General features: G+C 28.5%; 1 protein-coding gene across 1 annotated transcript in view; it reads left to right on the top strand.

The window, feature by feature from the left end:
- LOC107443883 (voltage-gated inwardly rectifying potassium channel KCNH6) overlaps positions 1-12,777 on the top strand; it is a 398,114-nt gene that overhangs the window by 145,025 nt on the left and 240,312 nt on the right. The window contains exons 6-7 of the mRNA XM_071183149.1: positions 4,441-4,670; positions 5,689-5,739. Coding sequence (XP_071039250.1) covers positions 4,441-4,670; positions 5,689-5,739 — 281 coding nt within the window. The remainder of the gene's footprint in view (positions 1-4,440; positions 4,671-5,688; positions 5,740-12,777) is intronic.

Below are 12,777 nucleotides of genomic sequence, written 5' to 3'. Positions count from 1 at the left end.
CCTTCATGTTTGATAATGTGTGTAAAGTCCAAATTTTGTGAATGAATGTTATAAATGTGCAATGCTGCATATTCTGCATGTTTTTGGCAAAAATTGTACTGAAATGAGCATGAGATGAAAACAATATTTTGTTATCACGTGAAATTTTTCAAAAAATTGCGAACATTACAAAACAAGAAATACGTCACAAAATATTTTCTTGAAGCTTCAGTCTTTAAATTCAACCACTAATTTTATTAAAACTACAAAAGAAAAAGTAAAGCATTAAATGCAAATTAATAAATGCAAGTTTTTATACAAATGAAATTAAAATGCTTCAGCAAACATAAAATAGAAATGCACTTTATTCACTCAAGCACAGTTACAACAATCTGCACTAATTTTTCTGCAATAGAATATAGTTTTCAGACTATAGAAGTCTAGTTAGTTTTTTTTCGTTTTTATTTTGATTTACAAACTTAGGCACTTTATCAAAACGATAATTTTAAATTCCTTTCTGCACCATAATTGTTTTACAGTGAAGAGTACTTATGTCAGAAATATTTATTTATTTATTTATTAATATAATATCATTTCTAATTATAAGTTTTGTTGTATTCAAAATTCCTATAGGTTTACATATTTTTCTAAATTCATACAAAGAAAAATAGTCGATTTTTTTTCGAATAAATTTTTTATCTTAAACACGTTGGGTAGCATAGCTCATAAACTGATTGTTTTTTCTGTGCCATATAAGTAGGATGAAAGTATATACATTATACTATTCAACTTTACCTAAAAATATTCATTGAAGTTCAATTATTAATTGTCTTGTTTTCTAAAATAATAAGCTTCTTAAATTTCCAATTTCGTTATTTAACGTAATCGCGTTAAAATCTTAGTATTTAGATTAACAATGAATACAGAATTTAGATAATTATGTAGTCATATTTCAAAAAGTATCCTTATACATATATAGTGTGATTACACGGCAATTTCGACCATATATGGTTTTCTGGTGAGAATGCTGTGAAAATGAGTGGATTCAAGTATTTTATAAAGACATTATAAAGAATGTGATAAAGAATAATGTTAAGAAAAGAATATACATCACCTACGGTTACGATTACAGAGAAAGAAAGTTTGTAAATATTTAAAAGAATACGCATTCATTTTTCCATCGAATTATGATCATCGCAGTAATAAACGTAGAATGTGTTCGGAACATCGAAATTTTTTCAACGAATCGCAGAACCGATAAAGGAAATAATGTTAAGCGTAGATAATCTCTTTTATATTCAAACAAATTTATTTTGTAATCACCTAACTTATATGTTTGTAATAGGAAATGCAATTATAACTTATTTTTGCGACTAAGTACTCTTCACTCCTAAAGCACATGCAGAGGTGTGTAATTAGTAATTTTCAAACAGTGATTAAAGCCTTTCTTATGTTTAGCGCGGCAACCCGATTTCGCAGTATCACAACCAGATCTGAAGAGACATTGTGAGCTTTCAATTGCAACTCAAAAAGGTAATCCCAAACTTTATCATTTCCGCCATTGCCATTCATACAAAACACAAGTCATACAAAAAGACAGAACACGTTTCTGTCGGTTAGTTTACGTATGAAATATAATAGGTTGTTTGCAATTCGAGAAGAAGTGAAGTGATCATGCCTACCCATGTGATTTAAATCAGATTTAATTGGATACCTGTAAGAGACGTCACTGGTGTATATTGAAACTGATTGACTTCTGAATTGACAAATGCCAAGATTTGCCTACAATGACGTCACTTGCCGATATCCAATTTCTTTGTCAATCGCATTGTCAGAATTTTAACACCTCGTAATAGTTGTTGAATTTATCGTTGATTTGTAAGTTATGTCTGATTTATGGTGGGATACCGGAATGTATTGATTTTCAAAGCATTCATTTTTCTATTCCAAAACGTATCGACAATTTTCATTGATTGTTTGTAGAATTTTGAATAAATATGTTTTAAAAATAGAAACTGTATGAGACACCATACATTGCTTAATTTGCAGATATCAATTAAGCAAAAAATTCTTTTTTTTTCTAAAAAAAAACAAACAACAAAATTTGTATTGTTTATTGTTTAAAATACATTAATAAATCTTACAATTTTAACGCATTATTTAAATGAGACAGTCTGGATGTTTTATTATTGTTGACTTAAAACATTTGTTTTACCCTTTACCAATGTCATCTAGACTGTTATAACAAAAAATATTATTAAATTAAATGACTTCAATGTTTACCTACATAGATTTCTAAATTTTTAATTGCCGATGGTTTCTAAAAATTTAATAATTTTTTTTTAACAGAGTTTATAGATTCGTTTAAAGGGGGAGAAAATGAAGATGAGTGGTAACTAAGAAACTGGAATCAATTTAAAAATACTATTACTTAAGATAAACAGTAAGTAAATAACTAAAAATAGTTGGTAAGCTGATATTGGTACATTTGTTCAGTTTGCAATGCAAAAATATATTTAAACATATTACTTCCTCTTCATTCGCTACTCATTCACAGCAGTAGATGGCAGCACTACAGATTCTGAGAGAGTTTCCAACTGAAAGATTAATATATTCTGAAGTTAAAGATTTTGCAGCCGCATCATATTTTTTTTTAAATAATTAGAAATTATTATTTTTTTGTTTTTAACTTTCGCTGTTAATTTTAATTTCGTTACTCTTGTTTCTGCACAATTATCTCAGCCAATCTAATGTAATCAGTGGCAAATTACATCAACACTGTTTCTCCATTTCTGTTAGTTGTCCTACTGATAAAGGATATCCTACTGATGAACACTAGGAATTGTCCTACTGACTATGTTTCATAGAAACGTGTTTAGGTTTATAATAAATTTTATTGTTACGTCTATTTTAGAAAATTATATCACAAATGATTGCTCAGCTTAATTTACTGCATGTTTTGTTTCAAAAAGTTTAGAAGGCTGTTTTCTCCCGAACAAATTAAAGCTTTAGAGGTTTATAGGCGAAGGAGAATATATATATATTAGGCAAGAAATTCATACTTATTCAAGCATAATAAATAAACGGTTGAATGATATTGTTATCGGTGGTATCTTAAGAAATATGAAATACAAGGCCCTCATACTAACAGAATGGGAAAGAAATCCCATAACAGTATAGGCCTTATTCTAGAATTTCTACGGATTTTTTAAGACAGATACACATGCAATTCTACAATCTGATCTCTCACAAAAATAATTAAGCTTTTAAAGCCTAGTCTGGTTTCAAAATTTATAAAAATATCTTTATTTTTGGAGAAAAAAAAAAGCGAAATTTTTTGTCGAACAGTGCCATACAAATCGGTTTTGGTCAGTTTAAGTCAAAATTATAAAATTTAAGATAAAATGAAAATAAGCACTTTCATGTATACATAAAGAGAAATTAATCTTCTTGAATTTGTTTAGCGCAATGGCAGCGAAACTTTTCATTTCTTTTTATTAGATAGTTATTCGGCAAGATATGATGTTTAGGGCAGCAACTGCTGAAACCCCAGTTTCATATAGGTATGAAGTAGCAACGGTCATGAAAACCCTCAAAGCTTTTTCAGTTAAGACCCAAATCTTTAATTCAACTCTACCTAGAATTTCCCCCCTTTTAAATAACAACTGATTACTAATAAATGATTAATATTAAAGTTGAGGTCATGAAGACAACACACGGCGCAGGTTGTGAGGTACACACGGCGCAGGTTGTGAGGTAGTATGCAAAGTACTACTCGTTACTGTCAATTCGAAGCTGACTATCCTGAGACATTACTCGTCATACTCAGTACGAGAAGAACCACTATGGAGTACTATTCTTCACCCTCAGTACAAGGGGGATATTTTTGAGGTATTACTCAACACACTGTCTGAGAAGAACTATTTTCGGGAACTTCTCGTCACTCTCAGTACGAGATGTAGTGTTTGGAAGTACTATTTGGCAAACTCAATACATGAAGAACTATTCCAGGTACTACGCATCCCCCTTAGTACGAGGTGGATAATCCTGGGGTACTATTCGGTACACTCGGCACGAGGGTGATGATCTTGGGGGGTGGGTTATTACTCATTACTCACAATATGAGGAAGACTATCCTGGGGTAATACTCGTCACACGCAATAGTGGACTATCCTGGGGTACGATTCTCCACGGTCAGTACAAAGGGGGCTATTCTGGATTATTATTCATCTCAATCAGTTCGAGGAGGACTGCTCTGGCGTACTACTCGTCTCACTCAGAACGAGGAGACGAGGGGTAACTTCTTGAGGTAATTTTCGTCACACTCAGTGCACTGGGGGCTATTCTGGGGTACTACTAGTCGCATTCAGTACGAGGGGAATATTCGTAAAATTCAGTGGTAGCCTAGAATCCCACTCAATAGGAACTTGGTAATATATGACTTTTTCCTTCTGTTCACAGCTACAGCCAACAATCTTGTGAAGTCTCTTCCAAATGCATCTTCTGACTCGGATCTTCCCAGATACCGGCACAAGTCCCCATCCATCAGCAATGACACCCCCGAAGGTTTTGTAACGGGTGGGTCGATAAGGCCGGGGGGAAAGGACAACAGCCAATCCTCCACGACGTCCAAGTTCCTCAGGGATATGCAGGCCCACAGCAAGCATCATGTGGGGGAAAAAGTGGCGCAGGTATGTCAAAAAATTAAAATTTTGTTCAAATAGTTTGCAGTTCTAAGTTTTGAGAGAAAAAGTTTTGAGAGTTATTTTTACTTATAGTCGAAATAACTTTCTCTTAAAGGAGAAGAAAATATGAAATGTTGTGTTCAAATTTATAATTAAAAATTTTAGTTTTAATTTTGAAGAAAATATTATTTACAATATTGTGTTTCGTCAATTTTTAACTAATAAAAGAAAATTCGCCATTTTTATGGGTATTTGAATATTGAATTATTCAGAAAAAAACAATTTCTAACTTTTTTTAAAATATTTCCAAACAAGAATTTTAAAAAAATTTTTGGAATTAAATTCTGCAACTTAGAATGATCAAATTGAGTTTTACGGTTTGACAATATAAAGTAAATACTTATTTATTTATATTTTTTTATAACTAACATATGAAGCTAAGGGTTTCGATTTTTCTTTAGCTCTGAACTGTTTGCGATGATTTTGCTAATATGGTTCTGTTGTACTAAATAAATAAAAAAAAAATCATATCTCATTGCAACTGCATTGAATTAAAGGAAATTGCACATTGATAAAACTGTGTGATTTAAGTCGTAAAAATTTTATGAAGTTTTCTCTGTTTTTACTTAAAATTTCATTTTGTAAGTACACATTAATTGCATATAAGAGTATTGAATTATGTAATTAGAGCTATAATTACATAATTCAATAAAATATTTTAACAAGACATTTCTTAAAAATATTATCGCAATTTTTATTTGAACTCATATTTCACCTGTTTGAAGTTGCTTATCACGGTAACTTCGTCATTTTTTTCCAGGATTATCAGTTTATATTAGGAATATAAGTTGTTTTGATACAACTAACTATTTTCCGGTTTTTGGGTTATCGAGTGATTATTGCTTAAAAATACAATTTCGGGATTTTGCATTAGCACAAAATGCACAAAATTCATTGAATAATCAGAAACTAGATTTAATTGTTCTGAATTTTTCTTGAAAATTAATAATTTCCCTTCCTGTAGTTAAAGATTTTGGGAAAAGTTGCTCTTCCTCTTCATCAAGAACCAACTTGGGTAAGTTGCTTGCGTCGCATTTGACACTGCATTTTTTCCTTTCTATTTGACACCAGGGAAAAACGGGATGATTTGAAATCTTTCAATTTCAATGCACAGGAGTATTTTGATTTTTATTGCACTATTTCACTGTTTTTTTTGTTGTTTTTTTATTATTCTTTACTAAATACTATTGAAGAAAGTCTACTTAGAAATTGAATGCATTAGGAGAGTTGAATCAGAGAATTTCTGTATATTCGCTTGATTGGGAGAGTTCTGTCACATGAAGTAGACGGAGCGTACTCTGAAATGATTAAACCATTACTGTTCATAAACAGTCAGTTAATAGTTCGAAAAGCTCAGAGCAACCAGAGAGAGGAGATATTTTCTCTCTTTTCTTCTTTTTATAGTAAGCAAAAGATTAAAGATTAGATGAAATAATGTAATACATTTTTTTTTTAATTCGTGAGAGAAAATATTATTTTGCAATGTCTAGGCTTTTATTGCAAGTTTTCTGCTGAAGCGAAAATTTAAATGAATAGTGCATTGATAAATAAAGAATAAGATAGGTAGAATTTAGACAGAACTATCGCACAAAATGCAATAGGAATAGTTGTTAAGATTCTGAAAAGGAATGTTATAACTGAATGTTATAATTTAAGTTTCAAATATGTACAGTTATAGTTCGTTTTTCCAAAATGATTATTTTTTTTGAATATTGAAAAATCTATTATCAAATAAGGAACTCTGACATCAAGCCAAAACTAAGAATCGTTGGAAAAGTTTGCAGTTGAGATTTCGTTACAAATTGAAAGTTGAAGTGATTTGGAGCGACCAATTAAAAATTCACAGATTGACTTATTGCTTCAGCTATTGAACAAGAAAAGTTGAATATAATTTTAAAATTTTAATATTTAATCAAAATAATTGTAATACTTCGTTGTCAGGACAGTCATATTGAACAAAAAAAAATAAGAATATCAAATAAATAAAGAAATTAAATCTGTGTGGCGTATACCATACCTTCTGAAAAAGTTGCTATCAGAAGCTCTTGTAGTCAAAAATTCAATCTCGATTAGGAGAGAGTCCTTAACTTTATTTTCAGCATGAAAGGTATTGAATGCGAATGTAGGCATCATTTTAGGCATGATTCACTCAATCTATCGTCATTTGACTTCTGAATCTTGTATTTGAAAATGCAACATTAAAATACTTCAGCATGAAATTATATTTTTGAATAGTAAATTGTAAAGATGGCATTAATAATCTAGGCATGTATTTTTTAGAGAGCCATTTTGAAATTTTTTATTGGAATGCTCGAAATCATTTGGTTTGCTGTGATATTTTAATCGACGTATCAGGGGGGAAATTAGCAAAATTAATGGACATAGATTTAGATTTAGAAATAGATAAAGATTAGAAATTTTCTCTTTTTATGTTTCTTTAAGGGCATTTTAAGCTATCCAACTGGTGAAAAATCGGCAATTTCGACGAAAATTTAAAATTTTTTAAATTATTATCTGTATTTGAACTTTTGTTCAATAGTTTTCCACAAGGTTTCAAATTTTTGTTCTCGGGTGTTTTAGAATTGAAGTTATAATTATTTTTTTCGTATGTTGACGGACAAATTTGAAACCAGAACTATGCTGCCGAAAACGCAACTAAAATGTTTTTTGTTGTGCTTTGAGTATATTAATCTTTTTCATTTAAGGAAATTACATTTTTAAGATAAATATAATTCCTTTTCAGAAATTAATTATTAAATAATAAATTTTTTCTGTCAAATTTTTCGTGCATTTCAGAAGTATCTTGCGCTTTAAATACTTTTTCTGAAAAGCGTTCATTTTCAGAAAAAATTCTTTACGCTAACACACATTACAAAAAAAAAAGTTTATTCTATAATTCTTGGAAACTTCGCATACTTTGCATAATGTTAGTTATGTTTTGAACAAAAACCTAAGGCTTAAGAGGGAATTTTTTATTTTTATCAAATTTGGTTTTAAAAATATCAATATTAAACAGATCTCGTTATATTTAATTGTATACTTGAATTTTTTTTAAAAAGTTTTATTCAAAACACAGATAACCACATTAGTAATTTCTTAAGAAATATTTTAGTATTTAGGTAATAAAATTTGTTGTAGTGTGACATGAAAAATCTATAGCTTTTAAGCTCAAATTTGCCACTATTCTGAAAAAAAAAATATTTTATAAATTTTTAAAGTTTACTTTAGGTATATAATTTTAAGACCCCTAATTACCGAAAATAAAATAGAAACTTAATTAAGGCTGTTTTTAAAATTTTTTGTTTCGAATCCAGTTGGATACCTTAACATTTAACGTATTATATTTATCACAAAACACGTTGCACGTAGCTCGATAGCTGTTGCGATTATTTTTTTGTTATATCTAGTTCACGTATACCATTTTTTAGTCTTTTTATAATTATTATTCTAACATTTATGAATGTTTTCCAAATGATTATTTTCATCTTAATTTTTGTTAAAAACTTTATTAAAAAATTGTAAATTTGTTGTGTGTTTCAACGTTGAAGAAAAGATGCTTCATTATAGTACCGAAACGATTGCAGCTGGTTAATATCTCTTACATATTAATTATGGATAATATTACATTAATAATTTATATTACAATTTATATATTATATATATGATGAAATTCATAAATTTATATTAATTTATTTTTAATTGAGTAAATATCGCTATATTTTACTTATGATTAATTTATGACTATAACTCCAACTACGAAGCAACATAGTTTCTTTCAAATTGTTTACTTATCGGGAAATTTTTTTAAATGCAAATTAGTGATACAAGAGTAAAAATCGATGGAATTATATTGATAACTGGCTATACATGAGTAAGTCAATTAGTGATACACTTATAAAATACTAGTAATACTAATAGATAGAAACAATAATAAAACTACTGGTAACTAAATATACGAAATATAATTTTGCTTACTTTTCCCCCTTTCAACTTAATTTCTCCAATTTTTTCCTTTTACCTGCTTTCTTATCTGTTTTCATACTATTTTACTACCAGCACGAGAAAATTTTCGTATTGCATAAATAATCTGTCACAGTTGCGTTTTCCAGTTAAACGTTTTGTTAAAAATTAATAAATTTTTTTCTCGTACAATTTGATAGAATAAACAAATAAAACGAAGTTGTAATAAAAATAAAGTTAAAATAAAGTAAAATAAAAAATAATGTTCAAATAAATTTAAAATAAAATAAAGTAATATGCATTAAACAAATGAATAAAAGTTAACATAATTGTTATTTAAAGTTCGTTTAAGCTTATTTAATTTTGTATTGTTGTCTGAAATTTTTCGTTGCTAGCTATTGCCTGCATGTATAATTCTCTTGATAAGCCTTTGCTGAAAAAGTGTTTTCAAAACGCATAAAAAAAAAAGTCTTTTTAAAGTGCATTAACCCCTTCACATATGAAGACGTCTGGGAGACGTCATTTGTTTCTTATGTCAAAACAATAATTGACATGTCTCAGACGTCTTCAACACAGAGATGCCAACTTGCTCCGGACGGCAAATAAATATTTTAAAGTTGTAGTTTATCAATTGTGATTCTTGGTTAAATAAATTCAATTTAGTAGATTTTTATCCAGCACTATTTCTAAATAATTCGTAGGCTTATATAATTCACCACTTTATAGTAATTATGTCATGCTATGCTTCTTAAAAAGCAAGCAAAAATAATCAAATATTTGCAAAATTTAGTTTGTAGTTATTTACCGTTTTTTAATTATTTTGGCGTGTCCGGAGTAGTTGGACATCTCTGTCAATCCGTTGCGAGTTGTTGTTTACAGTGCAATCGAAGATCATTTCTATAACAAGAAATTAATAATTCCACACAGTTTAGAGTTTTAATAATGATATGTCAAGGGGTTAATAAGCTTGCATTGGATAAAGGACAAGATTGAGTTTTATTTGTAATTGAAACTAAACTAGAGAATTTCTAAGGAACTTCCGTGTATTCATGTTCAAATCTATTTTAGATGATAAGCATGCTCTGTTCTGTTTCAGTTCGCCTTATTTTTTGTATAAGAAAACGATAATGCATCTATGTAGTTTCATACTTTATTAACAGAGGGCAGCAGCACAGGTTTTCGAGAAAAACATGCTTAAAAAATTCGCAATTTATTTATTTTCCAAATAAACCAAACATCTAGAAAATCTAAAGAAAACATTTTTGAATGCTTTTAGTCTTTTTGATGATTGCCAGTTTATGTTCAATCCATTAAAAACATTTCGTTTGCTTATAATTTTAAAGGAATAATCCCTCAAGAACCCAGATTTTTTTTTAAAATTTTTAATGTTTCTTATCGATTTGAGAACTTTACTTGTTCTTATTTCACATTAAAAAAAATATAGTTGGAATATGTACGATAAATATTTTATTTATTCTATGTTTGAATTATAATGGAATTAAGACCCATTAGTTGAAGTAGATGGCAGCACTACAATTTTGATCTTTCTTACATTTTTGCAAAATGTACATATTAATAGTGTTTTTGGTATATAAGTATGAAAATTGAATTTAAACAAAAATGAAGACCAGAATTTAAGTAAAATAAGTCAAAATAGAAAAGTTCTATAAGTAGTTAAAAACAAAAATTATCTTAAATGAATGATTTAAATAAAAACCAAACAAATTTTAAAGATAAGCATGCTGGAGTCTTTTCGGAGTCAGTGATTAAACCAAAAACTGACTGTGCTCCGACACCCCTTAAAAGAAAATACATTAAGATTCAATATATTAGATAAAATTGAAAACCCACAGAAACACAATTTAAAGTGAAAGCAACTTAAATCAAGAGTATACTGAGAAAAAACATTGAACGTCTAAATATAAAATCAACAAAGACAAAGTTACTAATTAAAAAAATATATTAAAATTTGTTTGGTTTTTATTTCAATTCTCACATTTTCATTTAAATTGTATTTTTGGTGTACTAGTGTGCACTCAATATTCTTTGAAAGCGATACATAGTAAAATACGCACAATTTTGATGAAATGTAATTTAATAAAAATTCGCAATTTCAGAATCGGAATTTTTTACCCTTATTTTCAAACAAGAAAAAAAGAACTCGTCAATTTTTTCTCTCTAGTTAATTTCTGAAATGGAGAATATCATTTGTTTCCGCTCGGTATTTCTTAAAATATGTACTTAATGTGCAGTGCGTAAAATTAAAATGTACTCTTAAGTAATTTTAGAGCTGTAGATCAAATTTTTCATGTACTTGGAAGCAATCTTAAATGGTTTCGAAAGAAGCCATAATCTAACCTTAAAATCATTTGAATACGTAACTTAACTAAATAATAGAAAATAAGTCAAACCACGGGAAACGATGAGGCAGCATAATCCAAAAATTTAACTTCAAATACATTAATGAAATTTTAAATATTAAACTTAAATTGAAAAAGAATAGTATAATGAGAAGAATTAATGGTGTAAGGACAATACAGGACCTGTTTCGCATTTTTCTTTATTTCATTGTACTATTCCTAAATGTAAGGTTTTTAAATAATTTTTTTTAATGTTCTTAAATATGCTAATTAATTTATGAAGATGATATTTACTTGATCCTGAAAATATTGGGAGGGGGTAGCAGTTGTCTATAAATAAGCAATCGATATACCAGTGGTCTTTAAATAAACTATAGTTACGTCAGGAGAGCAGAACAAATTTTGAACCAGTGAATTTTAATATCAGTGTTTGCGCATTTAAAAATATCTTTGGAACAATTTAACATAACCAAAAAGTTTATTCCCTTGATTGTACGATTCTTTTATCCAATAATAATTTTATGCAAAATATTACTTGTGAGGTCTATTTAGCACTTTTATTATTTAATTTAATAATAGTAAAAACTGCTTTGAACTTTAAAAGTACTGAAAGTTTTACTCCATTTTAAACTACATTTGAGTATTTTTTTTTATTATAAATTATTAAAATCAGTCAAATAATTAAGATTCCTAAAAAAAATCGCATTCAAGCTTTTTTATTTTCAAAACATATGCGGCTGATTTCGTTTATGTCACCTAAAATTACTCAGTTTTGTTACCAACGGTTGAAAAATGCTTCGACCATTGTTAAATTCAATAAAAAAAGAATTATATAAAAATCATTCTCGGAAGAAGAAAAATATTAAAGTAAAAATTTTTTCTTGTTGTGTTTAAAAAGTGCTTTATTTGTTTTGTTAAAAAAATGAAATTTACATTAAGTGTCCCAAACTTTCGATCCCTCGTTTGACTAAACTATTGAAATCATATTTTTCCGATAGCCGCTCTCCTATCTCATTTCGTAAGGATGAAGAATTCAATCTCAAAAGAAAACAAAGTGCATGTTTGTTTATAGAGAGCTCGTATTATCGTTTGCCTAAAATAATAATTAGCATATTTTATACTAACTTTTGTAACACTTAAAAAGTGAATATCAGATTGAATTTTACGATTTTCTGTTGCATTATTACGTGTCATCCTATTAATAAACCATCCGCAATACAGATCTTTCATTTTCCTATCTTGCGCAACTTGCATCAAAATTTTCTAACTAGTTTTTGAGTGTAGCTTTAGACTGTACTTAAATCTAAAATTACAATATAAAATAATCAAAATGAAACCAAGCATATTAATATAAATATCGTTTTCACAAAGTAACTAGCAACAAATACATGGGTGTTTTTAAACAAACTGACGCATAACGCTTAATATAAATATATTTCAAATGATTTCGTATTGCAAAACATTATTAAAAAAAAAAAAATCTCAGAAATGTTGCTTTCTTTATGTCAGAAATATAAAAGCTCTGAACGTATATATTCTGAATCCCTGTAAATTATCTTATTTAGCCCTTTTCTTCGCATATTTTGGACTTTATATTTTATCTAATCTATTATATATAATTCTCTTACGTGGCTCCCAAATTTTGGCTGTATTTCTTTTCCGCCGGTGGCAACGTTTGCTTTGTTTTGAAAACACCAAAGCATTCTGCCTTTTAATGATGTGTTTCTGATCTA

The sequence above is a fragment of the Parasteatoda tepidariorum genome, chromosome 7 (assembly GCF_043381705.1).
Source record: "Parasteatoda tepidariorum isolate YZ-2023 chromosome 7, CAS_Ptep_4.0, whole genome shotgun sequence".
Lineage (NCBI taxonomy): Eukaryota > Metazoa > Arthropoda > Arachnida > Araneae > Theridiidae > Parasteatoda > Parasteatoda tepidariorum.
The sequence above is the reverse complement of the archived record's forward strand: the minus strand, read 5'-3'. Positions and strand labels throughout refer to the sequence as shown.